The sequence below is a fragment of the Puma concolor genome, chromosome A1 (assembly GCF_028749965.1).
Source record: "Puma concolor isolate L17-30 chromosome A1, mPumCon1.1.hap2, whole genome shotgun sequence".
Classification (NCBI taxonomy): Eukaryota; Metazoa; Chordata; class Mammalia; order Carnivora; family Felidae; genus Puma; species Puma concolor.
In genome coordinates, this window is record NC_141667.1 from 4,750,647 (window position 1) to 4,778,181 (window position 27,535).

The 27,535-nt window shown below is 48.5% G+C and overlaps 1 protein-coding gene and 1 pseudogene across 4 annotated transcripts in view; both read right to left on the bottom strand.

Moving 5' to 3' along the window:
• The window catches only part of LOC112860202 (large ribosomal subunit protein uL1 pseudogene), a 31,496-nt pseudogene extending 25,510 nt beyond the window's left edge, over positions 1-5,986 (bottom strand).
• Positions 1-27,535, bottom strand: part of MED10 (mediator complex subunit 10) — a 261,409-nt gene that overhangs the window by 210,174 nt on the left and 23,700 nt on the right. The window contains exon 4 of one of the 4 annotated variants that reach the window (XM_086675696.1): positions 9,365-9,484. The exons of the other annotated variants lie outside the window; for them this stretch is intronic. Within the exon in view, the coding sequence (XP_086531822.1) occupies positions 9,380-9,484 (105 nt within the window). The 3' untranslated portion in view covers positions 9,365-9,379. Of the gene's footprint in view, positions 1-9,364; positions 9,485-27,535 lie in introns of those variants that run through there. 4 annotated transcript variants of the gene reach the window in all.

Here is a 27,535-nt window from a genome sequence, read left to right on the forward strand (position 1 = left end):
AGCTCTATGTATCATCAAGATGTACACTGCCTCCCCAGAACTTACTTATCTTATAACAGGAAGGTAGCACTTTTGGCCATCTGCCTCCAATCCTCCCCATCTCTCGCCTTTGGTAACCACGAAACTCATCTCTTTTGCTGTGAACTTCGCTTTTTTTTTTTTTTTAATCCACCTATAAGTGAGCTCATACAGTATTTGTCTTTCTCTGTCTGACTTACCTCACTTGGCATAATACCCTCAAGGTCCATCCACATTGTCACAAATGGCAGGATCTTGATTTTTTTGTTGTTGTTGTTGTTTAACGTTTATTCATTTTTGAGAGACAGAGCATGAGTGGGGGAGGGGCAGAGAGAAAGGGAGACACAGAATCTGAAGCAGGCTCCAGGCTCTGAGCTGTCAGCACAGAGCCCAACATGGGGTTCAAACTCACGAATCGTGAGATCATGACCTGAGCCGAGCCACCCAGGTGCTCTGGATCTCAATTTTTTTAATGGCTGAATAGTATTCCAGTGTGTGTGTGTGTGTGTGTGTGTGTGTGTGTGTGTGTGTGCACGCGCACGCGCATGGCACATTTCCTTTATCGATTCAACCATCGGCGGGCACTTAGGCTGTTTCCATGTCTTAGTTATTGTGAATAATGCTGCTACGGCAGTGCAGAGACCTCTTTGAGATAATGGTTTTGTTTCCTTTGAATGTAATTCCAAAAGTGGGATTGCTGGGTCCCTTAGTATTTCTATTTTTCGTTTTTTGAGGGCTCTCCATAGTTAAGCCCAGCTCACTGTTCAGTGGCAGCAAGTCTGTGGACACTACACCCTATAGGTCTCTATTTTGGTTTTCCCACTGACCGTGGCCTCTGAGTCTAATGTGCATTTTGCTTGACCATTGTATATAACCTCTGTTTCTATTTTACTTTTTAAAAACTGTCCATGCTCTCTGCAAACTGTTTCTGATATTGATTCTAGTCATGCATTTCCTGCTTACTCCCTAAAGATTGTCTGCCCCCCCCCCCCACCCTCCACGTCTCCACGGGTCTGGCCCACTTCCCAGCCTGCTCAGGTGCCTCAGTGCACTGCCCTGTGAGTGTGGCCAATCTTACCAGCCCTTGGAGGCTCTCGCTACACACTGAGAAATGAGTGCTCCTCCTTGTCCCCTCTTGGATCATGAGACATGTGACTCTCAGGAAGAACAGTGCCTGACACATAGGAGCCACTCACTATTAATGGGATAAGGAAGGAGGGCATGAGGAAATGAACAAAGAAAGCAGGCTACCAGCTTGCTCTGAGGCACAAGTGTCTGTTTCACCTCCTCATGGAGGCATCAGTGAAATTGCTCAGGAATCCATTCCCTTCTATGGATGAATTCTCCTGGGCCCCGAGGCTACACCCAGAGACAGCTGCGAGAAATTCTGCCATAGGAAAGCTTCCCGTTCACCAACTGCCCCTCTGATCTCTGCCTGTCAAGCAAACAAGCCATGTGGAAAATTTGTGCAATCTTAAAACTTCATAGTAGCAGTGGCAGTAACAATAGTAATGAGAGAGATAAAAATAATAATAATAACAATAATCACAGGCATCTAAATTTGAGTAGCACTTGAGAGCTTTCAGAGTGCTTTCAGATGCATTTGCTGCTGCCTTCCACACCTCCACTGACCCTGCAGGATACAGGTAATCAGTACCGTGGCCACATCTTTAAAAGTTCCTGTGATTTAAAATCAAGATTCATGAGTGCAGGGAAAAGGAAACTTTTTTTATCACCATATTGAAGGGGATTTATATAGTCCACTCACTGGATCATCCCAGAAAGGATAGGCACCTTCCTTCACAGCCAGAGACCCTGGACACAGGGACAGAGGTCAGGACTGCCACCCCCACTGTCCAAGGGGCGAAGGCCAGGATGCCACCCCGACTGTCCACAGCTGCTAAGGGTGCTCAGTAATGGTAACAACGAACAAGGGAGACTTTATAGGCGCAGAACTACCAGGGAGCAAGTGACCTTCTAAGGCTGTGTCACAATCTCATTTCTTTTCCTTCTCACTGGAATTTTAATCAGTCTGAGCATCAGTTAATGACTCTTTCTTATCCATTTGATTAAAACACAAAGTCATTGAGGCAGTAGCAAATTGGATTTTTTTTTCCCTGGCCCTCAATGCACTGCAGTAATGAAATCCATGACTTCCAACCTCCACGAATGAAGAGCAAACATGTATAGTATGAAAAGAAGGAAGGCTCATTTGTCTCCTTGCTGATGTCCCTCCCCGAAGAAGGCCCTCTGGGAGCCATGCATCTCTCCAACAGAGCACCTTTGTGGGTAGGGCTGAAGATTGAACGCCATGTGCAATACAATTTCATTTCTTTAAAAGCAGCTGCAGCTTTTATTATGTGGATGAAATCATATCCCACATACTAATTTAATAAGCTCTTTTAAGCTTACATAGAGTCGTTTCTTGGGAAAGGATGCATTCATATCCCACTGGCCTGTGCACTGAAAGATTTCCATCGATGACCCAAGGGAGAAAGAGTAATGAAGATAGAAAACAAGGCAAAGCCACTCCAATTCATATTCTGATTAAACCTTACAGATGCTGATTATCACAAATTTGGGTTGTAAAAATTAAATAGCAAGGTGAGCATCCAAACATTTGTCACCCTAATATATAAAGTGGCTCCCCATTGCCCTTGGTTAGGACTTTCCAATGACCCCCCCCCCCCCGCCCCCGTGTCCTTGTATTTCATTGCCTCCGGTTCCAAGATCACCACCTACAGGCGAAGACTGTCTGGTTGGAGTTCAGCAGTAGTCCTGCTGGTGGGAATGATTCAGAGTAGTTGCTCTGGGTGAGCACAAGAACCTGTGGCCCATCTTTCCCACCCCTTTTCCTCTTCAGGAAGAAAAAAAAAATCAAGTGACGAAGAACTAGAGACAAACAAACTGCTGAAGTAGACTTCTTCTTGGCAACACACAGAAAAGCCTTATTATTTACTTTATAAGAGGATAATGTGAGCTCACACAACTGATTTTATGTTTATTCATCCAATAAAAATGTATTGTTTTCTTTATGTATCAGGCACAGGAGATACATATATAAACAAAACTTTTTTTAAAACCCTATGTCCTCACGGAGCTTTCCATTATATTATAAAACTATGCCCTATAATCTTAAAAGTAACCAGGTAGTTTTATTATACCTGTGTGGTATTGATCCTCTGGCCCAAGAAACTTCAGCACCACGGTTCTGGACAGCTCTACATCTCATTACTAGTGCTCCCAGGCTAAGAGCACTAGTATCTCAGCATCTGGTTTCTCTGCACCCCAAAGCTGCAAGAGGTGCTGGGTGAGTTACCTGCAGACGGACATAGTTTGGAAGTGGGACAATCCGTGTCCCAGGGCGATCCTTGGGAGATGCAAATCCATGGGAAAATGTCCTCATGCCACTTGTCCTCCACGGAAAGAAATGTGAATCATGGCTCCTCAAGCCTCCAGTGGGTTGACATTCAGCCTTTCTCAGGGGTAATCCATACAGTAAGAAAACCTTTGTTGATGTTTCTCCTTTCCCTGAAGTACATTCTCACTCTCTCACTTCTATTTCCCTAGATGGTCCCTCTTATTAGTCAGGGTTCTCCAGAGGAACTGAGCCAACAAAAGGAGATATAGACATAGATGATATTGATACAGGTATTTGCTTGTAACAGAGTAGTATGAGACAGAGATAGAGGAAATGAGCAAGAGAGAGAAAGAGACTGATTCATGATAAAGAAATAGCTCATACAATTATGGAAGCTGAGAAGTCCCATCATCTGTAGCCAACGAGCTGGAGCCACAGGAGACCCAGTGTTGTAGTTCTAGTTCAAGTCTGAAGGCCTGAGAACAAGGAGAGCCGATGGTGTAAATTTCAATACCCGAGCAGGAGAAAACCAATGTCCAGCTCAGTCAGAAAGGTGAAAGAAATTCCTTCTTATGCAGTCGTTTTGTGCCATTCAGACCCTCAGTTGATTGGATAAGGGCCACCCACATTAGAGATGGCAACCTGTTTTACTTAGTCTACCTATTCAAATGTTCATCGTATCCAAAAACACCCTCACAGACATATTCAGAAAAATGTTTGACCAAATGTCTTGGCACCCCATGATCAAGGGAAGAGTAGGGAATACTATTTAAACTGTAGTGTGTGTGTCCTTAAGTTTCCATATTGGGTTTTAAGAAAAGAAAATATATAACTAAATTAAATGGCAACACCACATGCTGACAGGTTAACAACAACAACAAAAAAAGGTATGGAATAAAACCTATATTAATAAAGACAAATCTGAATAAATAGTATTTTATCATCAAAGTCAAGAAGAGCAGCCAGTAAAACCATCAAGCAACTCGAGAGACATCAAGCAACTCAAGAGACATCAAGCAACTCAACGCACCATCCGTCTTGACCACCTCACCTGCAGAGGGAGATTGGTCATGGTGCCCAGTTGGTGGACCAGCCAGGTTTCTCAGGAGAAGCTGTCTTAGTCCTCAGTAGACTAGGTAGAAGCCTCAGCATTTGGCCAGAATCTACTATTTAGCTCATGTTTGGCCTCTAGAAGGAAATTAGCCAAATGCCTATTACAGTATCATTGTTAGATCCCTACACTCGTGACAGCTTGACAGTCACATGAGTCACAGGTTACCATCACATCCAGTCAGCACAAAAATGCCAGCAATGTGGACAAATCACATTATTTAGATGTACTGCAGTATCCGAAGATCGACTTTCAAAGTCAAGTATAACAGATAAAGCTGGGAGTTAAAATCCCCCAATGGTTTCCTCATGTTAAAAGTCTGTCACTCAGTTGAAGTGTAAATTTATATTTCAAATCATAAAACACATTGCAGGCAGCACCACCCTCAGCACCAGGGCCACCAAACCACCTTCATGGCAGTGGCTATGGTCAGCAACACCTCACACTGGTCACACTTGCACTATACCATTGTCAGCAGAAAGCAATTGAACACTTCACATCACAAATGTACACAGCAGGATGACCACAAAAGCAATCTATCAAGCTTAAAACCTGACCACCAAAAAATAACAATGATCGTATTTGAACAAAATTCAGACTTATTCTTATATCCTAGACATTTACTCTGTGATGGTAATACTCAGCAGATGGTTGAGTTTCAACACTTGGCGTGTTGTCATTTGATGCCTCTCTGATTGAAACACCAGATTTTATTGGCCCTTAATAACTTAGTAGGGTACTAATAAGTAGGCCTTAATCACACGTAAAAATAGAAGTCTACCAAATGCCTTTCCATTCATCCGTAAGAGCAAAGAAATGTCTTGCATTCAGGATGGGTATACAGCTCATAACTGTGTCTTACAGTCCACCTCTGGGCCACAGACCAGATGCTGACGATCACTGCCATCCAGTCCCATCCAGGTAACGTGACATGCACCTGCCTGTTGTTGAGAGACAGTTCTTTATGGGTCTCTCAGGTTCCTACTTGCTTTGTGATCAGAGACACTGACTTCCCTTTGTTCTAAGAATGCCCATTCTTCTCAAGGATATTTAAATAGTGAGAACATGTTTTACATGCTACAGAGCAGTGATTCCCAATCAGGGGCAATGTTGCCCCTCAGCGGACACTTGGCAATGTCTGGAGGTATGTTTGCTTGTCACAATTGGGATAAGGATGCTAATGACATCTGGCATGTAGATGCCAGAAATGCTGCCAAGCAAACATCTTATAGTGCACAAGAAAGTCCTCACCAACAGAGAATTATCCAGCCCACAAAGTTCATGAAGCCTAGGTTGAGAAACTCTCTATAGAAGTAGTCTCTCCCTCCATACCAAAGAGCAGGCATGCTTACTGCCATTACTAAAAGATTCTGGTCCCCTACGTTCAGGTTCTTCAGGTATAAAACACCTACTGTGTGAACAGGCATCCATCATCCATCCAGACTTACTTGCCTCGTGCCCATGGCACTTGCAGTCAAGGGGAACTTCTCCGCCATGTTTAATAAACTCCTTTGTCTCTAGGCCAGGAGTGTTGTATCTTATTCCAGCCTCCAGGAAACTGTGCCAGGCTAACTTGTGCTCTTGCCAGTAGGATTAAAAACTCAGACCCTTCACAGTCCTGACACCCTTCCGGGGACAACGGTTGTGCTTCAGATCCAATCTGTTGATGTCCACCACCTGGGATGCTTAGATTTGCTAGAAGAGCAACTTCAGAACAAACAAGGTCCATGACATGTCAGCAGGGGCAACAAAAGAGCTTTGTGCCCAGTATGCCTCCACCCCGCTTCACATGTAACATTTGCTAGGGATGCAGAGGGTGACAGGCTCTCAGAGCCAAGAAGCAGTCCCTGGAGCAAGAAGGGATTCTGTTATAGCTCACTCCAAAGCTAATAAGCAGCCAGACAAAGCAGAGGCTGTGGCTGCCAGGTGTGACTGCATCAGGCTTTGGAGTCCATCAAAATAACTCAATAACTCAATATTATATTCCCAGCTTCAATTCATTTTTCTAACAGGCATCTGTTTCTATTTGATCTGGGCAGAGGGAATTAAGTAAGGCAAGTTAGCACTGGGCAAGGGAAGCCACAGTGGCCACACACCCAGCTGCAGCCTAGGGAGGGGTCCACTCAGGAGGACGTAGGGGTGGGGAGGAGAGAAGCCAGGCTTTGAATCCGCGTCAGAAGGTCAGGTGCTGGAATTGCCTTTGAGACCATCAAAACCCACCTCTGATTTCCAGAACAAAGTAACCTGAAAGCATTGCTGGGTGTTCCCACCCTCCATGTCAGGGTACTGACCCTTCAACTCACGGTCTCTCAAATGAGCTTCCACTGATGGACAGTCCTAAGGGTTAGTCAGAATACTGCACTCAAATCTCCTCCCTAATTCCACTCACGGGCCCTCAACAACCAGCCAGGAATCAAGGCCCTATGCCTTTGGGTTCGAGTTCGGGCATAGGCTCCAATCCTTGGGTGAAATAAAATGGAAATCAAGTTCTATAACTTGTTATCCAGGCTGTGGCTGAGAGGAAAGATAATAATTTGGTGAACAGTGGAGTGCTCCAAGGGCACCCATGATATATTCTAGAGCAAGGATTGGCAAACTATGGCACTCAGGCCACATGTGGCCACACCCTCTCATTTACCTACAGCCTGCCCGTTGTCACTCCACACTGTGGTAGCAGCTGACTAGTTACAACAGAAACCAGATGGCCAGCAAAGCTGAAAATATTGACTATCTGGCCCTTCACAGAAGAAGACTCCTAAATTCCCAAATGCTTGGGTCCAAGGAGAGAAAAGGTGAAGCCTCTGGTTGCAGATCTTCAGTGGGTCCACATGCGTAGGCCCCATGAACACCACAGCAGGCACAGAGATATCAAAGTCCCCCCAGCACAATGGTGACGGACATCTTTGAAGTCTTAGGGAGAAATCGGCAGGCAGAGCCAGGCTCTGAGACAATGAGACACTAGGGGAAAATGTTCGATGAAGAGGCTGGTGGAGGGACAGGTCAGTAGGATTAGGGTCCTTCTAGCAGAGAAGAAACCCTAAGCCAGTAGGAAGCACAGTCCAGGCCTGGGTAGCATGGAAAGTGAGGAGCAGGAACCCCCAGAGACCATTTATAGGAGAGCCACGAAGAAGGACAAAGAAGATAAATATAAACCTGTCCTTCTCTGTAATTTTTTTAATTTAATAACATCCTCAGACCCTGGAGATTAGGGCTTCCCAACTGATACCCATGAGGCCCCCAGTCTTTCACATCAGACTCAGACATAGATCATGGATGTTTGGGACAACATGAACATCACAGGCCACTGTACTTTAAAGACTCTAAAAAGTCCCACAGCAAAAGGACAGGGCCTGTCCACCTGAGAACTTCTGTCTATACTCTGGCACTGGTATTCCTGAGATTATCCTTTGGGGAATGATGTATTCCAGCCCAGCTCCAACCTTTACAGATCAGACAACTCCCTCCACACCTTGTATGACCCCCAGTGTTCACACCACAAAGCCATTCATGGACCAGCAGATGCCCATCAGTGGGATGGGGGAGAGTTAGAAGCCAGCACTGATGCACACTGATGAGTCCCTCCCACAAAGAAAGGACTGCAGTGCACTTGGTGCTCAAAATGTCCTCTCTAGAAGACGGTGAACCAGAAGGTTTAGGAAATATTAACCATCCAAGCTACGATAGTGGCAGAAAGCTACTCCTGCCACCTAGGACCCCATCCTGTTCTAAAACACTGACCCAGTGTTCACCTTGGCATTGACTGACACAGAAGGAGAGAGCGAGCTGAGAGTGGATGGTCACTAAGGTCTTTATCTGCTTTCTGCAGAAGAAGGAGCTAAGTGGCCCCTCCGGTCAGGAGGCTGGCTCCAAGAAGCTTACACGGGCGTCTGACTCCGGGTGTGTCTGCCCCACCCACCACAGGTGAGGTTTGGGCCACAGGCTGACAGGGACAAGCATGCTCCCAGTTCAGACCATGCACAGCCAGGCACGGAATGAGCTCCACAGAGGCCCTGGGAGGTGGGGGGAGGGAGGGAACACTGCGCATTTCCCACTTCAGAGCCAGTGTTCCTGTTTATGAAGCCCCTCCCTTCAACAAGCAAATGTGGAAAAACAAACAACCTGAGACCTACGTTTGGCCATGGGACCTGCCCTTCTTGGAAATTCACTTAGCTTCGGAAAATGCGTTTTTTATTTGACCTTTGGACCACTTCTCCAAAAATATTTTTATTCCTGTATCTTCTTGTTGAAAGATGGTTTGTGCAAATTGTTTAAAGAAAAAAGTCCAAACTACAAAAGACCGTAGTTCTCTGTCACCCCTGAATCTGAGCACTCCCTTCGTCTCTGAGACAATGACTCTCACCAAGTTACCTGTCTAGGTCAGTTCTGAAAACAAGCCAAAAAATTAACCACCGATCCCCTAGGGGTGGGGAATGGGGTTGGAGGAAAACAAGGAGCCACCCTTTGTCGAGGAGTGCTCTCTGTCAAGGGCACTGCCACTGTGCATATGGAAACCCATGCTCCCGATATAAGCAGCAGATGGAACCTGTTCTCTCTACAGGTAAGGAGCCTGACGTTCTAAGCTCTGATTGCATCTGTCCACCAAGGCCATGCAGCCAGTGCTTCAGGAATAGTGTCTGTGAATAAACAGTCAAGCCACAGTTCTAGACTATTACATACAGTCCATTCCATAGCATAAAATCTATTCATAAATCAGATTTAGTGATTTCTTGATGCAGAACGAATTATGCCGAGGCTTAGTGTCTTAAAACAACACCTATTTCTTTTGTTCACTCTTTTGCTGAGCAGGGGCTTAGCCGGGAAGCTTGGCTGTGCTCCACATGGCATCAGTTGAAATACAATTCATCTGTACCTGCTTCTAAGGTGGTGCATCACAGAACTGGCAAGTTGGGGCTGGCTGCTGGATCCTCTCCCGGTGGGCGTCTCCACAAGGTGGCTTGAGCTGCCTCACAGAAAGGCAGCTGGGGTCCCACACTCTGTGTCCCAAGAGGTGGAAAGCAGAAGTTACCAGTTTCTTGAAGCCTGAGAAATGAGACAGCCATCATCCCCACTGCTTGGCCAAGCAGAACAGACCCAGATTCAAGAGGCGGGGACAGCAACTCCATCCCTCTGTTGAAAGCGTGTCAAGGAATTTTGGAAACATGTTTCCAAGCCTCCACAATTGTTTATTTGTTGTATCATTTATGCCTTCGTTTATTTATTCTTTAAAAGCTACTTTGAACATAATTAAAACTGTCATTCAGCTCAGGTACCCCATTTCATTAGACCATGCTCAAATGTTAACCAGAGCAGCCCCGAGTTTGTATCGGGAGACAGATGCAAATCCTCCCAAAAGCCTGTCCCCGTGGCTTGGTGGTGGTGACAAAGAGGAGACCACAGCTGGAGAAAGTAGCTTCTTTTTCTGAAAACTGAGGAGAGAGTGCCCTGTGTGGTGTCCGTGTCAGTGGTGGTGGTGGTGGAGCTCACAGCTGAGACACATTCCTCACAACAGGCTCCTCCTCGTTTCTGCTCAACTGATTGGTTGCAGCCCAAACCTCCATTTCATCACTCTCTGTGCTGTTTTCTCTGCTTTCTCTATCCTCTTCAGGCTCAGGGGAGTTTCAGCCTCCCAGTGTACTCAACCTCCCATCTGATGTTTCATTAACAGTCCTTCCCTGTTTCCTTGGTACTCTGACACCAGCTTGGCCTTTCTACCTCTTCTTAAAATAGGTATCTATTAACACACACTAAGTGAGCTGGAATTCTGTGAGCTGCGGGAAGAGCAGGCACCCCCTGAGAGGGGCCGTAGAACCCCCCCTCCCACACCCATCCACTCAAAAGGCTAACTGCCCTGAATGGGCAAACATTCAATACTATTGTTGAGAATTACAGGCCTTTCCATCCAGCTGTCACTTTGCAACGATAACATTTACAAACAAGCAGGTGTGATTATCACAGGAACACAGGGTAATTATGCACATGTGGGCTAGAGGGAGCCCAGGGAACCCTCTAGGCTGAACCTTGGAGTCAGTCCTGAGCATTTTCCATAGCGCTTCCCCCACCCCCGCCCCAAGGGAGGTCTTCACGGTCTCCCAGTCCGAGCCTCAAGTGTTCCAGTGCTGCTGCAGCCCCGTCATGGAGGAGTCTGTGCACGTGTGTGCCCACGCGCACTAGGGTCCCATTGCCTGGGGACACAGCAACTGGGGGCCACGGGTGCCCCTGTCCTTACCCTCTTGTCAGGTTGGGACTCTGCGAAATGCAGGGAGGCTGGGAGCTGTAGGGACAACTCAAGAGGACAGAGCTGAGAAGCTAAGGAGGCATCTGGAAACTCCCTCCTTAATGCCTCCTGACACCAGGCCTTTCTGCTTGGCCGCACATGCGCAGCACAGCCTGTGAGCACAGTTTGGCACCGTGTTCACGTGCACGTGCTCATGAGTGTCTCTGGAGGGCGCTGATCTTAAAGCTTTTTGGATGCCTCATGCCACGGCATCTGGGCACCACGGCCGCAAGGGGTTCAGTACCTCCCATGCTGAGCACTTCGGACACCTAGCAGGGACTTGACCGGTGTTCACTGAGTGAAAAAACGGGCAGCCACTGAGCCATCTCCAGGGACAGGGCCGCGCCATTCAGACCCTCCTCTGTCTCAGCCCTCGTCTCCGGGGGCACTTGACATGTTAGCTCAGCTCCGCACGGCAGGCAGCCCCCTCTTTTGTCAGCCCCATCCGTGTCCTAGAGCGCCCCCGCCCTCCAACCTTCCAGTCTTCCCCTTCAGCAGCAGAAACCTGCCCTCCCAGCCTTTCCCCTACCCTGTCTTCACACTCTATCTCCCACCAATTGGCTTTTTTGCCACACACACACACGTGAGTGCACACACCAGCTCCTCCTTTAAACCTACATATCCCCCTGTATATGAAATGCCCTCCCCTCCTAGCATGAAACAGATCAACCTCCACAAAGGCGAGACCCCCACCTCCCTCGGGACGGCCTCCTCCCACATTGGGATGCAACCCTTCCTCCTCTCTTACTCCTAGGTCCCCTTTTACAGAACAATTTGGTTCGCTACTGTGATGTTCATCTCTGCCTTCTGCACAGAAGTTGTGCGTGCTCTCTCGCTCTCGCTCTCTCTCTCTCCTGCTCTCTGTGCAGCTGCCCTCCATAGCGTCCGGTCCCTGGGGAGAAGCCACAGTGCATTTTCCAGCTTGGCTCTCTCTCTCAGGGTCCCCAGCAGAAAGCACTGCAGTAGGGATGTGCTCAAAGTCTACCGAACTGGGAAGGGTAAGGAGCGCTTGGACCAGAGAAGAGGGCAAGCCCAGCTGCCCGCTGAGCCCCAGTGCTGCCACCGCAGAGTCCTGGCATGGGCAGAGGGCAGCCCTGCCTCCTCTCCACCAAGGCTTCCCGCCCTTCTGTCCAACAGTGCTCCCTCCAGCAGCCTGGTGAAGCTATTAACCCTGTGCAGAACGTTGTTCTAAAAGGCATGAAACAAAACACTCAGATTACAAAGGACCCAGTGATACTGAAAATCAGATAGCTGCATGCACTTGAGCAGGGGAGCCTCACCCCAGCACTGTGAGTCCACGGGCTCTGCCCTGGAGCCCATCCCCCCCATACCTCTTCCCCTGCCGCGCCCCCCCCCCCCCCCCGCCGTGGGAAGCACCCTCGAGGTGATGGGATGCAGAGAGGGTGCCACGGGGGAGGGAGAAACCGTAGGACAAGGGAGTCTGAAACAAAAGGCACGCTCACCAGGGATTCCTGAGAGGCTGCGGCTGCTGTTCATACAGAGAGGTCTGAATCGTGATTTATGGTTTGCAGAGCTTGGGTGCACATGGAGAGAGAGGGGGAGAGAGAAAGAGACAGGGAAGTGCTCTCATGGACACAGCACAAGAAATAGCCGCCCTTAATTACAGCTGGTAAACAACTGTTCCTACCGCAGCGACAATGTTTTCAAATGAAATCTGTGGACTCTGGAGGTTTCTTCTTTGCTTTCATCATTGTCTCCATTAAGCACTTAGACATACTGAGCATTAAAACCACCCGCAACCTAAGTAATATGAATTCAAGGACCACACTACCTGGAAATAGGAAAAAGAGTTTGTGGTTTTTTCTTTTTTTTTTCCTTCTAAACCAGCTGCAAAGCAGAGGAAATCGAGTAATTTTTTATATTATGAGATTTCAGGGGTTTTTTCATACTGTGTCTATTTCCTTTTAATGACAGTTGTCAGAAGCCACTCTTAGGAAAGTACTTGGAAACTGAATAGAAAATGTCTCACACGTACTTTCCCTGTTTTTCTGAAATTCAAATACGATGTGAGCGACAGGCACTGAGTGCTTGTCCCCCACACGCAGCAAATGGAAGTTTGCTTCAAACCTTTTGTTCGCAGAGGTAGGAGGGGAGACCAGGAGTCCGTCAGGAGGCACCCTGCCTAGGATTCAGCCCGGATAGGCCAGGACTAAACGCACCAGGTGAGCTCCTGTTTTGTGGGGTGGGGTTGGATGGGGGGGGGGGGGTGCTGGCAACCTTGAGCACCCCCATTTCAGGAGTTAGAATGGAAGCAGACTCAGCCCCTCGTGAGAAGCCAGATCCCAGGCTCCGGCCCCAACAGGAGGCAGGGTCATGTTGGGCTCTGCATTGAAACCTTGTGTCTGTCACTGGGAAGCAGGCTTGGCAGGAGGCAATCCAGCCAGCGTGGTGGTGCCCCCACGCTCAGTTCCCAGGGGCCCAGGAGCTGGGGGTGTCAGGGACTGGGACCCGGCTTCGGCTGGTCCCTCAGACCACTTCTGCAGAAGGCCAGGGGACAATGCTCCTGTTTGGGGCCCTGCAACCCCGTTCGTGGATTCTGCTAATGACCGAAGACCCATTCTGGCTAAAACTAGTCAGGAAGAAACGTTCTCTTCTTTATACCAAGATCCTGGTGAATGCACACACCTTCCACGTGGAGGCAAAAATCCCGAGTTCAAATCATGGCTGGGCCAGCCATCAGCTCTAGAATTCTGGCTACATGGCGTAAGCACTCTGGGTCTCTGTTTCTCAACAGCGATATGCGAAGGCTCAGGCCCGCGTGCATGGTGTTTTGCACTGGGTTGTTGAGGACTTCCCATGTTCACAGAAACATCAAGTAAGCGGACAAGGACCAAATCTGCTGTGTTAGCTGGCGCTCTGGGCCTCCGCATGGGGCTGTGTGTGAACCCAAGTTCAGCGGTGACCCCGCCTGTGTCAGAAGTCCTGTGAAGGTTTAGAACAAAGCCCAGGGGGGCAGGGAACCACCTCAGGAGAGGGGGCGCTACGAGTGGAGACAGACAGGAGAAAAGACACATGTCGTTCCCAGTGGGGAAGCCCACCCCTCACCCAGCCCCTTACCACCTTCCCAGCCCCCACCTCTGCCAGCCAAGCCTTCTCCTTCCTCCGCCCCTAAGTAGAGCCTTATGCATCTAGGCCAGGAAAGATGCCGGGCATGAAGTCGTGTCTGATGGAGCCATCTGCACATCCTTGGGAGATGCCCCTATCTGTAGAGCAGGGCTCAAGCAGGGGAAAGCAATTAACGTTCTGCCCTGAGGTGTCACCTTCTAGAATAAATCCTGTGGCCCCAGCAAAGGACAAAGGGTCCAGGACCCTGATACCAGAAGGAGGGGACACCCCCACTCTCCCTGGTATGTGGCAATTCCATACCGACCCCCACCCCCGCCCAGGTCCTCACGGGCACAGCAGCCTCGCTGAGGCAGGAAGGCAGGACTGCTGACCCCATTTCACAGACCGGGGAGGGAGGCCCAGAGAGGGCCCCTCACGCGCACACGCACAGAGCTCAGGAGAAGTGGCCCCAGGATGGGGGGCCCAGCCAGCTGGCCCCTGGACTCCAGGTGCCCCTCTGCTCCTCCTCTAGCGCACTGGAAACAGCCTTCCCGCGCTGGTGGGTGAGCGCTGCTGGGCAACCCAGGTGTCCTCATCCCGCCTCTCCGACTCAGCACCCACCAACAATGCGCCAGACAGAGTGGTGGGCAGAAGGTACCCCCAAATGCTGACTCGCATCCTAATCTCTGGGGGCTGTGAGTATGGCGGGCTGTCCAGCAAAGGAGAACTGAGGTCACGGATGGAATTAATGCTGCTGATAAGCTGGCCTTGAGTTAGCGAGGACATCTTGGACCACCTGGGAGGCCTCAGTGTAACACCAGGGTCCCCCAAGGTGTGGCAGGCAGAAGCGGAGCCGGGGGGCAGGGGAGTGACCGTGGAAAAAGGCACAGCGGACCACGGAGCTGGCAGCGAAGCCGGAGGAAGAACCCAGGAGCTCTAGACAGACTGCAGACGGGGAAAAGGCAAGAGACCGATTCTGCCCTGGAGCCTGCAGAAGGGTATGGCCCTGCTGGCCTCGAGGGCAGTGAGATAATCGAACTGTGGCAGTTGGTGAGAGCGGCCACAGAACACGAACAGGTGGCTGGCACGTCATCGTGGGGGTCAGAAACACTGCAGTCTGAGGTCCGGAGACCTGCACTTACAGCCCCTTGGAAGCTGTGTCCCCTGAGCAGCTATGTCAACCTCTCTGGGTCTGGTTTCCCATTTCTAAAATGTGCGATCAGGCCTCCAGGATTTCTGTTAGTGCCGCCAGAAGTCAGGCTAATTAACTGTCAACAAGAAAAGTAGGGGTGCTTTCATCGATTTGCCAGGGGCCCGAGGCGGGCGGGGAATTAAGATTTTTTTGAACCCGAGACAGAAGTTGCTAATTGTTGCCCACAGAAATTGCTTGAATATCTGTAAACATTTACTTTGCTTTTCAATAATCACGTATATGGCTTTAAATCAATATAATGAGCCCCCTTGGGAAGGACTTCTGCAAGCCAGGAAGAATCCCAGCGTGGGGCAGCACCAAGTCAGGACCCCGAATCATCCGTGCTCCAGGACTGGAACACAGATCACAGGACAGGAACTGCCCCACCGGCCCGGCTCACACGGAGCACAGGGCCACCCGGTAAGCGACAGGGTGGGAAACATATGCTCTGCACTCACCGGCCACGCGGCAACTGAAAGCTGCTTTTGAGCTTTCTGCTATTGGGGTCACATTATAATGGGATAGGTGGTGTTACCGTTAGATTCCCAGGGGTGAATTCCTCTATGGAGAAGCATTTTTATAATTCCATAAATCACCTGGCTTTCACTTATCGTAGTCGCGTCTTAGAATTGTAATGCATCACGTGTTTATACAGGCACCACACAGCAGAACCCGGAATTGTTTACGTAGGGAGCCAGCATTTACTGAACATCTCCGTTGGGCTGAACACCACACCAGTTCTGTATAATCCCTCACACTCAACTCCTTCCCTTATGAAATATTTGTATATATACATTAATAGATGTATATATTTACATATATATATGTAAAGCTTATTTATCTATATATATAGTTACGTATATATAACTTTATATTTATAGAACCTTATAATAACTGTACAAATATAAAATTATATATACTACATATTATATATTAATTGTATATTATATTAATTATATTGTTATCAATATAATATATAATTATTTATATCATTGTAAATATATACACATATATAAAATACCTACTTCTGAAGGATATCAAGGATTAAGCTAAATAGAATAACGTAGCCAGGGACACACATCTGGGAAGAAATAGGACTGGAGTCACCCCCACTCTCCCTGGTTGTCACCCCATGCACTTTGTTGGCCCTACCACATTGCATGGCCCCTCCTTATGGAAGGTGCTAGGTCTTTCCTCCCTGTGAGTTTATTCCTCATCCTACCATTGGACCTGGCTTTTGATTTCACAGTGTGGCAAACTCCCCACTCCCACATTCACCTACAACAGCACACTTTAAAAAAAAAAAAAAGTACATTAACAGTTAGAGAAAATATTGTGTCATGGATCCCATTAGGAAACTTTAAAATTCATTGAGAATATTCACCAAGTCCTGGTAGTTTGCGGGAACTCTTTTGGGAACCTGGGACGCCAAAGGCTCGGCGTTCTCGATTCCCCGGCAAAGAGTGGAGAGCACAGGAAATAGACAATGAGCAACCAAGAAGGGAAAAAGAGGGGCTATCAAGCTGTGGGTGAGCGCCACCCAGAGAATGCCCTAGACCAATGTCCAATAAAACCTTCTCTATACAGATGAGACCAACAGGAATATGCTCCTGGCAAAGGAAACAGCTGGTGTGAGGCCCCTAAGGCAAGACTGAGTATGCTTACTGGGGAGCGTAAGAGAGGAGAGCCGCCCAAGACGATGTCAGGAGAGGGGCAGAACCAGATCTCATCGGGCTTTATGGTCAAGGAGCAGGAACATGAGTTTTTGTGAGAAGCCAAGGGTGGCATTGAGCAGAGTATCATAGCCTGTTTTGCATTTTGTTGGGTTGTTTTTAGATCACTCCAGCTGCCGTATGCAGAATGGACTGTGGGAGGTCCGGTGAACAGTGGAAGCAGAGAGAGAGAGAGACAGTATGGTAGCTTCTCTGGAGGGTGGTGGTGGAAGGGGAGAGAAGAGAGAGGTGGGGGCTATGCTCTGGACAGACAGGCAACAGGACTTGAACCGAACCATGGCTGTGGTCAAGTGAACCACTTGTTTACAGGGAATCTATCCCCGCAGAGCATGGCGGCCCTGCGGGCACAGTACAAGTCTCTCCTCATTTATTTTGGACTTGGCTACATGACTTCCTTTGGCCAATAAGATCTACACGGGAGAGCCAGTGTATCAGATATAACAGAGAGTGTAGAAGGCACCACTTATTTGTGCCGTCCTTCCTGAGTTTGTCCTCTACACTGTAAACCAGGCACATCCCAGGGAGTAACTGCTCTGCCAGCCTGGGTCCTGAATGGGAAGACCTGTAGACCCCACCTAGGCCCAGTTGAGGCCATCTAACACCAACAGACCCATGAGTGAGGAGTAAATGTTTATCACTGTGAGCTACAGAGATTCCAAGGTTATTTGTTACTATGACAGAAGCCGCCCTCTACAAGACTATCACCTAGATCTTTGGCTTAACCCACAGTGTACATAGTGGTTCTGTTTACCAATTTGGGGGTTGACAAGTGGGATAGAAGGTGGGAATTGAGATTTCATTTTAGGACACATTTAACAAACAGGAATACCAGCTATTTTAGGGAAGACACACTCCTTGCATCTGTAGGAGGATCACATTGTTTCCGTTTGGAATTTAACATCCCAAATAAATTTCTAGGTCCCTTTATATGCGATCTGTTCACTGTCAAACATTTTACTCCCCGGAACTGTTTATTTGACTTCTTTCCAAAAAGAAAGTGCGTTTCAAGTTAAATCTAGTTTCCCCCAAGAGGTTCTAACGAGATGAAAGATAGAAACAGGGTCACAAAAGGAGCAAACCCACTGCCCATCACACTGTCATTCAGCTGGGTGACATTTCCAGGGAGCGAGCCTGATGAGATCAAGGTGGGGAAGGGACTGCCTTTAAAAATCACATCCGGGTCATTGTAAGTAATAAAATCCACATGGATAGCCCATTGTGAAGACAGCCAAGGGAATCTTTCCCAGCAAAGCAAATTTAAGACAAATCCATCTTAAACAAGACGAGGAACGTATTTTGTTTGGATATTTGGTTTGTGAATAATTGTATTCGTGTTTCATTTATTGACAATCGTTTATCTCCATGTCATCATATAATCTTGCCAATTCAGGCTTAAAGTTTTTAATTCCATCATAGTTAACATACAGCGTTATATTAGTTTCAGGTGTACAACATAGTGGTTCAATAATTCCATACGTTACCCAGTGTTCACTAAGGTAAGTGTGCTCTTAATCCCCATCACCTGTTTCATCCATCCCCCTACCTACATCCCCTCTGGTAACCATCAGTGTGTTCTCTATAGTGAACGTTCTGGTTTCTTATTTCTTTTTTTCCTTTGTTCATTTGTTTTGCTTCCTAAATTCCACATTTGAGTGAAATCATACGGTATATGTCTTTCTCCGACTGACTTATTTCATGTAGCATAATACCCTCTAGCTCCATCCAACCATGTTGTTGCAAATGCCAAAAATTCATGCTTTTTTATGTCTAAGTAATATTCCATTGCGTGTGTGTGTGTGTGTGTGTGTGTGTGTGTGTGTGTGATATATCTTCTTTATCCATTTATTGATGGACACATGGACTGCTTCCATAATTTGAGTATTGTAAATAACGCTGCAATAAACATAGGGATGCATGTATCTTTTCAAATTACTATTTTCATGTTCTTTGGGTAAATACCCACCAGTGAAATGACTTGATCATACGCTAATTCTATTTTTAATTTTTCGAGGAACCTCCATACTGTTTTCCAGAGTAGCTGCACCAGTTTGCATTCCCACCAACAGAGCAGGAGGGTTCCTTTTTCTCCACATTCTCATATTTGGTGGTTCTTCTGTTGATTTTAGTCATTCTCACGGCATGAGATGATATCTCATTGTTTTGATTCTCATCTCCCTGAAGATGAGTGATGTTGAGCATCTTTTCACGTGTCTGTTGGCCATCTGGATGTCTTCTTTGGAAAAGTGTCTATTCATGTCTTCTGCTCATTCCTTCACTGGATTATTTGTTTTTCGGGTGTTGAGTCTGTTAAGTTCTTTACAGATTTCAGATACTAACCCTTTATCCGATATGTCATTTGCAAATATCTTCTCCCATTCTGTCGGTTGCCTTTTATTGATTGTTTCCTTTGCTGTACAAAAGCTTTTTTATCTTGATGGGGTCCCAATAGTTAATTTTTGCCTTTATTTCCTTTGCCTTCGGAGACATGTGGAGCAAGAAATTGCTGCGGCTGAGGTCAAACAGGTTGTTGCCTGTCTTCTCCTCTAGGGTTTTGATGGTTTCCTGTCTCACATTTAGGTCTTTTATCCATTTTGAGTTTATTTTTGTGTCTGGTGTGAGAAAGTGGTCTAGTTTCATTCTTCTGCATGTTGCTGTCCAGCTCTCCCAGCACCATTTGCTAAAGAGACTGTCTTTTTCCCACTGGATCCTCTTTCCTGCTTTGCAAAGGTTAGTTGGCCGTACATTTGTGGGTCCAATTCTGGGTTCTCTATTCTATTCCATTGGTCTATGTGGGACAATTCACATTTTAATGGTTTCCCAAGAAATATCACAACATATTTTTAGCTAATCTTTTATAATAATATTTTTCTATAAAAAATAACATACATTCGCAGAAGGTTGTTAAATACGTAATATTAAATAAAAAAAGAGCTATAATACCTTCAGTATAATACAATTAAAATTAAAGTCAATAACAAATAGTATATACATGTATAAAAACAGTGTGTATCCTATATACATAAAGATATCTGGACAGATTACTGTTAAATTACAAACAAGAAGTAAACCTCTGGAAATTTCTATTTGTTATTATTTTCTTTTTTTTTTTTTCTTTTCAAATACGGAAGGCGTCACGAGTTGGTGCATCGTCTTTGTGTCGAGGAAATGCTCATCGACCCCGTATCGTTCCAGTTTTAGTGCTGCGCTTACCACTCATTTCTGTATCACTTAAATCCTTAAAGATAAACACACGGACTTTTCATAACGAAAAACAACAGCAATAAAGATATTTTACCGAGAAGAACCAGAAGAGGAAGTCATTCACACGGGAAAGCCTGAGGAAAACATCCTGACGCCAAAGCAAAGGCCTCGAAGAGAATAAATTACATCCTTAGCGAGGCTCCTGGTCCACGGGATAATGAAGAATCCGGCCCCAGCTTACGCTGTTCAATCCAGCATGCCTCCTGACAGCTTAACACATGCTTACTGCTGCTTATTATACTTTAATACAGATTCAGAATTAATATTTGATGCTCTTCTGTTGTTTCCCTGTTGATGCGTATCTACAGCCTGAAGAAGCAAGCTGCGGACTAGAGACAGAAAAGCACGCAGCAAAATCCACATTTCCCCTTAATGTCAGAAACCACAGATACGTTAAAAAGGATCATCGGGGACGCAGGTACACTCTGACGTTTTGATCTAACCCATTTTCACATTCAAAAGTGTTATTCAAAGTACATAATTGTGCTCAGAGCAGAAAGCACTTAGTGTCAGCTTAGCACTAGCTCCAAATCTCAGCGGGAGATTTACGGGAACGTGGCGGCAGACACGGGCTCGGGGCTCCTTCGGGGCTCTGTGGAGCTCTGGGTGGGTTTGACGGGGTCTGCGTGTGCCTCCTGGCTTCTCCCTGACCCTTGTCTGTGGGCCTCTGTTCCCCGCCTCCACTGTCACCCCTTCGTTATGAGAAAGGGAGATGCAGAGGCAAAGGAGACGCCGTTCCGTTCTGCGGTGGACGGACTAATCTCAGAATCTCCGTTGTGGAATCTCCACTCAGGAGTTTGCAGATCCACCCCCTCTCCCTTGGCCTTTGGTGTCTCAGCTTGAATGAAGCCAAAGGTCACTGAAAGCCTCAGGGGAAACCGCTGAATTTCACTGATGGCCGTGTCAAAATCTCCAAATCAAGCCTGGATCCATCTTCCAACAGGGATTCACCAGACTGACGCATGATGTTTCCAAGGCTGGCTGGCCGGGGGAAGTTCGAACAGAATCTCCAACCTTGCAAGTTTTTGCCTGTTTGAAGCCCTGCCCACCCCTGGGGCTTCTGATTAATAGCCAAATGGAAGTGCTAGTATTGGACGAGCGCCAGTGCCATATTTTGATAGCATCTCTGAGAGCAGTTCACGCCTAAAATAGCCCATGTGGGTGCACTGACACTCTGTACTTTTCTTCCAACTTTCCAGTCTCTCACAGGACTGTGCTCATCTTGTGAACTGCTGCTTTAAAAAAAGGAATCTTTTTAAAGGTTGATTCAAAAAAATCAATATTCTATTTTTGGCCATAACACTTAAAGTCAGTATACACTGGAGCTTTATTATAAATCTCTCCTTTAGAGCATGGACCAACTCAAAGAGGTGTCTTATTAAGTACAGGAAGACCTGATCACCATACTGCTTCCTTTGTGGCCATGGCCAAGGTCCCTGGGCCTGGAGGAAGATATTGTGATGAGTCAACTTCATTGTTGTCAATGACGAGCTATCACTGCCTTGGTAAGATGAAAAGCCAGGTGTCCACAGCCCACGGCAGAGGTGTATTTGTAACCACTGCAAAGGCTCAGAACCCCCACTGAATCACCTAAGGCCCTCCATGAAATACTGCTTCTGGGGCCAAACTCAGATCCGCTATATCAGAGGCTCTGCAGAAGGAGATGGGCTTAATAGACTTTGTAACCTCATCACAGAGACAAAACTCCTAAGAATCCATTAGAGTAAACAGGGTATACGACGAATCCCCAAGTGTCGGGCGCATAGGATTAGGGACTAAGACGGACATTTAACAGGAGGAGACGATGTAACTCAGACCAGCTGTGCTAATCGCTGGGTCCAGCTCTGTCACAGAGGAAAACCAGAGCCCAGAGAAGCTACTTGGGCTTCCCAGGACCTGACGATGAGTTCGCCTCCGAGCTGAGTCCCACACACAAAGAGGCTCCCTCTGACCCACTCAAAGTGAAATGGAACACTCAGCCCATTGTGTGGGTAATTACACATTTTTTAACTCACATCTGATAAATCCACATAATTAAGCCCCCCTCCTTCCCCCCAAAATATCTTTTTTTTTCTTTTTGAATTATCTATATAATTGCCTTCATTTTCCACTTCATTTTGCTCATGTAACTATGCCTTCACCCCTCCTCCGGCAGAGTCAGCAGGAAGCAAGCTTTTCCCCCAGACAATCCACGCATACTGAACTATTCCCACGTACAGAGCACTGTGATTGGTAGACTGAGGAATTGTGAACAGAAATTATAAATGACCATATCCAAGCGCCCTGCCTTTCTAAGCTCACAACCCGTTCGATACGTGGTCTTAGGAGAAGGTAGCTCACAAGACGAGGTAAGAAGGCGTCATGCCCAGAGGGGCTGGGGGCATGGCACAGTGCTGCATGGGGGAGAGGCAGGGAGAAGAGAGGGCATGAGAATGACAGGGGCAGAGCTCCAGAGATGGAAAATGCCAGCTGGGCTGGGGCGTCCTCTGGGAAGAAAGGGAGTCATCGAAGGGCATCAGATGCCTGGTGGTTTGAAAGCAGGTTGGACTGGGCTCTATCACTTACCAGCTGGGTAGTTTGGGTAAGTTACTTAGCCTCTCTGGGCCTCAATCTCCTGTTTGTAAAAATGGGTATCACAGTGACTTTCCTTGTTAGAGTCTCGTCTCAGTCTGGTCTGGTGGAACAAACTACCATAGACTGGGGGGCTTAAACAGCAAGCTTTATTTGTCACATTTCTGAAGGCTCGGTCCAAGGTCAGGAAGCCTGTAGATACGGTGTCTGCTGAGCACCTACTTCCTGGCCTGCAGAAGGCTGCCTCTGGCTGTATCCTGGCTGAGAAAGAAAGCTCTGATCCCTCCAGCTCCTTACGGGGGCTCTAATCCCATCATGGGGGCTCCACCCTCATGACCCAATCTGATTGTTACTTCCTCCCCAAATCCTCACTTCCAAAAACCATCACACTGGGGATAGGGTCCCAACTTACGAATTTCGGGAGGATGCAAACACTCACTCTACAGTGAGTTTAATCTGAGGATTAAAGGAGTTGAAATCTGCAAATCATTTTCAAAGGCCCCAAGAGCATCATGCTCAGATCCTATCATGCTCAGATCCTAGAGGCTAGAAGGTGACCGTGGTTCCAGGCGCTGAGTAGGAGAAGGCTGTGATGATACCACATCTACTCCACTGTCCATGAAATAGACACAAAGAGCCACACTGTCCAGGGGTAGAACCTGGCACCAGAGCCTAGGAACATCAACAAGTCACAAACAAGAAAGACATGGCAAGAATGAAGAAACCGGACGCCCTGACTGGCATGCTACCCGAGAGGGAGGCAGAGCACACAGATGGCCTTACAGTCCCTACAGCTGGTTCTGACAGAGGAATAAGAATGCCCTGGGATCTGCTGAGCACAGGGCCTCACATGGCCCACCAGTAGGAGCCCCAGAGGCCAATGGAGGAGAGCGACCGGATGTGGCTTGGGGAGTTGGAAGGAAGACACTTATAGGAAATGGATGCCCTTGAGGGAATTGAGAAAGAGGAGAGGGGGTGCTAAGGCCTGGAGAGCCAGGAGAGAGGCTTTGTCACCTTACAGAGACTGGTTCTGGGGATGGCAGATGTGGCAACTGAAGGAGAACCCCAGGTTCTATATGAAACCCGTCTGTCTGCCAGCATCTGTCACCCATGCAAAATACTGAAACCAGGATGGATGGGACAATGGCTGAATGGATAGGTAGATGGATGGAAGGATGGATGGATGGATGGATGGATGGATGGATGGATGGATGGGACAATGGCTGAATGGATAGGTGGATGGATGGAAAGATGGATGGATGGATGGATGGATGGATGGATGGATGGACAATGGCTGAATGGATAGGTGGATGGATGGAAAGATGGATGGATGGATGGATGGATGGATGGACAATAGCTGAATGGATAGGTGGATGGATGGAAAGATGGATGGATGGATGGATGGATGGATGGATGGATGGACAATGGCTGAATGGATAGGTGGATGGATGGAAGGATGGATGGATGGATGGATGGATGAGTAGGCAGGATGGTAGATGGAAGGATGGATGGATGGATGGATGGATGGATGGATGGATGGATGGATAGGAAGGTGAGTATATGGATGGATAGATGGAGAGATACTCCATAATAAACCTTCCAACTAAACAGAACCTAAAACTAACAATAACCTCACTTTCCCATCTGTGAAATGGAACTGTTGTTTTCTATAGCCTTTATCTTCACATTGTACAATTCGGTTTCAATAAATTGGGTGGCAGTTCTGATGTCATACCACAAAATGCTGCACAAAACTCTTCTAACCTTCTTTTCCTCCACCACTCTGTGTCTTCCTGCCTTTGTGTTCCCACCGAACTCTTGGAGAGCGGGGCTTGTGCCTGGCCAGAGTCCAGGGTCACTCACCTCACCATACCCATCGGCACCCAGCAAGAGGCTCTGTCCCCACTGGACACCAGCTTTTGGTTTGACCCCCCCCAACTTGTAGTGACATCAGGACCCGTGCACCGTGGCTGAAGAACTGTTTCTGAATGTGTCTCTTAGCTTCTGATTATGCTGAGCAATTCCAGTGGTGGAACCAGGTCCTTGCTCGCAGCTGGCCGCGCATCGCCACCGTGTTTATTATCATCGCTTGCCAAATGAGTGAATGTGTGAACACGTGAACCAATTCTCAGGCTTCTCCTACGCCGTCAGAAGACAGGCCCCCCAGCTCACAATGCTAACTCTGTTCAGACTCTGGAAAAATAGGTTCCAGAAAATACAGAAGTTAGACCGAGAATAACAGCCCCTAACATCTGGGGAATATAATCTGCTCACTTCCCTACATCTAGTACGCGCCACCCCCCACCCCCCCACCCCCCCGTGAGCTAGAGAAGTCATCTCAGAACGCATGCTGAGTGGTTTGTCTTCCCAGAATATGAACTCCTGCACTGTAACTGAGATAATGTAGAATAGATGTTACTTCAGTTTCAGTGGCTTTCATTGCAACTGATCTGTTTCTAATGGAGATCTGACTACTACAATGAAGTTTATTTCTTTGCATTCCTAAGCTTCTCAACTTGACTTTCAATACCATTTCAATGGGCTTTTTAGTTAGTGACGAGATGCTGGGGGGACTGCCTTTAGCAGTTTTTAGTAAAAGCTTCTCTCATAAGCACAAATGTGTAACACCAATTTATTTCTCCCTGAACTAATAACCAACGTCATTCAAAAAAAAAAAAAAAAAAAAAAAGATCTTAAACATAAAGATCACTGATTTACTTTTATGAAACTCATCAAAAATACAGCTTCCCAAAATGAGCAAAGCTCATGCAGACTGAACCTTCCCCCCAGTTCTCCCAGCCTGCGGTCACGGAGCATGGCTAACCTGACGCCTAGCACAAAGGTTCACTGAGAGCCTTGGGCCCTGGAGGCCACCTGGGGGCCGCTCCAGGAGCAGTGCCCCCGTGACCGGGGTTCAGACACCTCTGCCGAGGGCAGATGGGTGGGGACAGCAGGACTCAGCTCCCTCTCCTGTCAGGGTGGAGGCAGGAAGTCTGCCAAGGGCGAGAAGGCAGCTGCGGGCGTCCCAGCTCCGGCAGGTGTGTGCAAGCTGCTTGTGACATGGAACCGGAGTGGCCCTGCAGACTGGGTGGCGCGGGAGACCTGGGACACGGGGACACAGAGGGCCTGGGGCGACAGAGCAGGCTCACGACCCGCACTCGTCCCTGGGGCTGGGCGGCTGGAGGCCAGGGTCCTCAGGGTGGTGGCAGGACCTTGCTCCCTCTGCGGGCTCCAGGGGAGTGTCTGATCTGCGCCCTCCTCGCAGCCCTGGTGCTTGTCCAGGTTCCCGGTGTTCCAGTCCTCGCCTCTGCTGCCACGTGGCAGTCTCCCTGCGTGACGTCACATGGCCTTCCCTCCCTGCTTGCCCACCCTGGGATTCCTCTTCTTATGGGGACACCACCTGTGGGATGAACACCAGCCTAGTCTCCTACCTCCTCACCGTAACTTGATGACGTCGTCAAAGACCTTCTTTCCAAATAAGGTCACATTCGCCAGGCTCTAGGACTTCCACACCACTTTTGGGGGACAGATTCAACCCCTAACAGACCGGCTGCTTGGCAGGCCACAGGAGGCAGAGGCAGAAGAGGGCTGCGCCTGGCGGCAAGGCTGGGGGACAAGAACGCGGGGCTGTGGTCCCAGAGAGGGGCCCCCAGAGCAGGAGCCCAGCTTCACATGGCTTCGGGGCTTCCAGCCGCCAGCGGGGCGCAGGCCCCCTCTGTGTCCTCACAGGACAGGTAACGTTCCACCTGCTGCTACTTCCTTAGGGTCATGGAAACCGCCACTGCCCCCCCCACCCAGAACCCAACGGCAGGGTCATGGAAATCACCACTGCCCACCCCCTGAACCCAATGACAGGGTCGTGGAAATGCCCCACTGCCCCCCACCCCGAACCCGACACAGGGTCATGGAAACCCCCACTTCCCCCCACCCCGAACCCGACAACAGGAGCCTGGGGGTGGCTGTTTGACCCTGACTGAGGAGCCAGATTCTGTCTCCCACGGAAGAGGCCGACCCACAGGGGTGGTAGGAAGCCAGCCTGGGACCCCAAGGCCCGGATTCCAGGCCCCACTCTGTGCCTCCCGAGCCAGCCTTCTGATCTACGAAAGGAGGGCTTTGGGGGAGAAATCTCAAGTGATTTCCACTTCCACCGCTCTGAACCCCACTTTCCTGCTGACTGATCTGGTAACTTCACAGTGGCCGGACCTCCCCTTCTCCGTGACCTTCAGCGGCAACCTCTTGACCTTCCCATCGCTAGTTCACAGACACCTTCCAGAGAAGGAGCAGAGGCTCGGAGGGGCCCTCCAAGGCCCAGGAGAGCCACTGCCACACCTACCGCCCAGAACCTGAACCCCGCTCTAGCTTTTAACGTGGTTTCCAACAGCTGAGGCAAGAGAAGGTGGGTGGGTGGCCAGCAGAAGGGCCCCCAGGGCCCTGAGTCAAGGATGCACCTTTCCGGCCCCGCCTTTATCTCCAGAAGTGCTTGTCCCCGCGAGAAGCCACACGGCACCGTCACCCGCAGAGAAGGAGGCGGCAGACGTGGCTTTAAGGGCCCCGCGCCAGAAGCCCAGCCTCACCTTGGTGCCCCACGCGTGTCCCACGCTGGACACCACTCCTCGCCCCCTGGAAGGAGGGGACGGGCCTGGCCGTCCCCGCTGGCAGGTCAGGGAACCGTGCACGCTGGCTCTGAGACGCGACAGAGGTGCCCTGGCACCATCAGGCTTCCTGAGGCAGAGGCTGACTCGAGGCGAAAACCCTGGCCAGCTCTCACGTCTCCTTGCACTCATATTTGGGGGCCATATTATCAATCGGCCATTAACGTACAAGAGGTTACGAGGGACAGGAAGTAGTGAACATATGTGTCAACACATGAGAAAAGAATGGCGTCCAAGGGAACGTGCCAGTCTGGCATCACTTACCTGAAGTCGGCACACACTCGTCTAACGGGTTA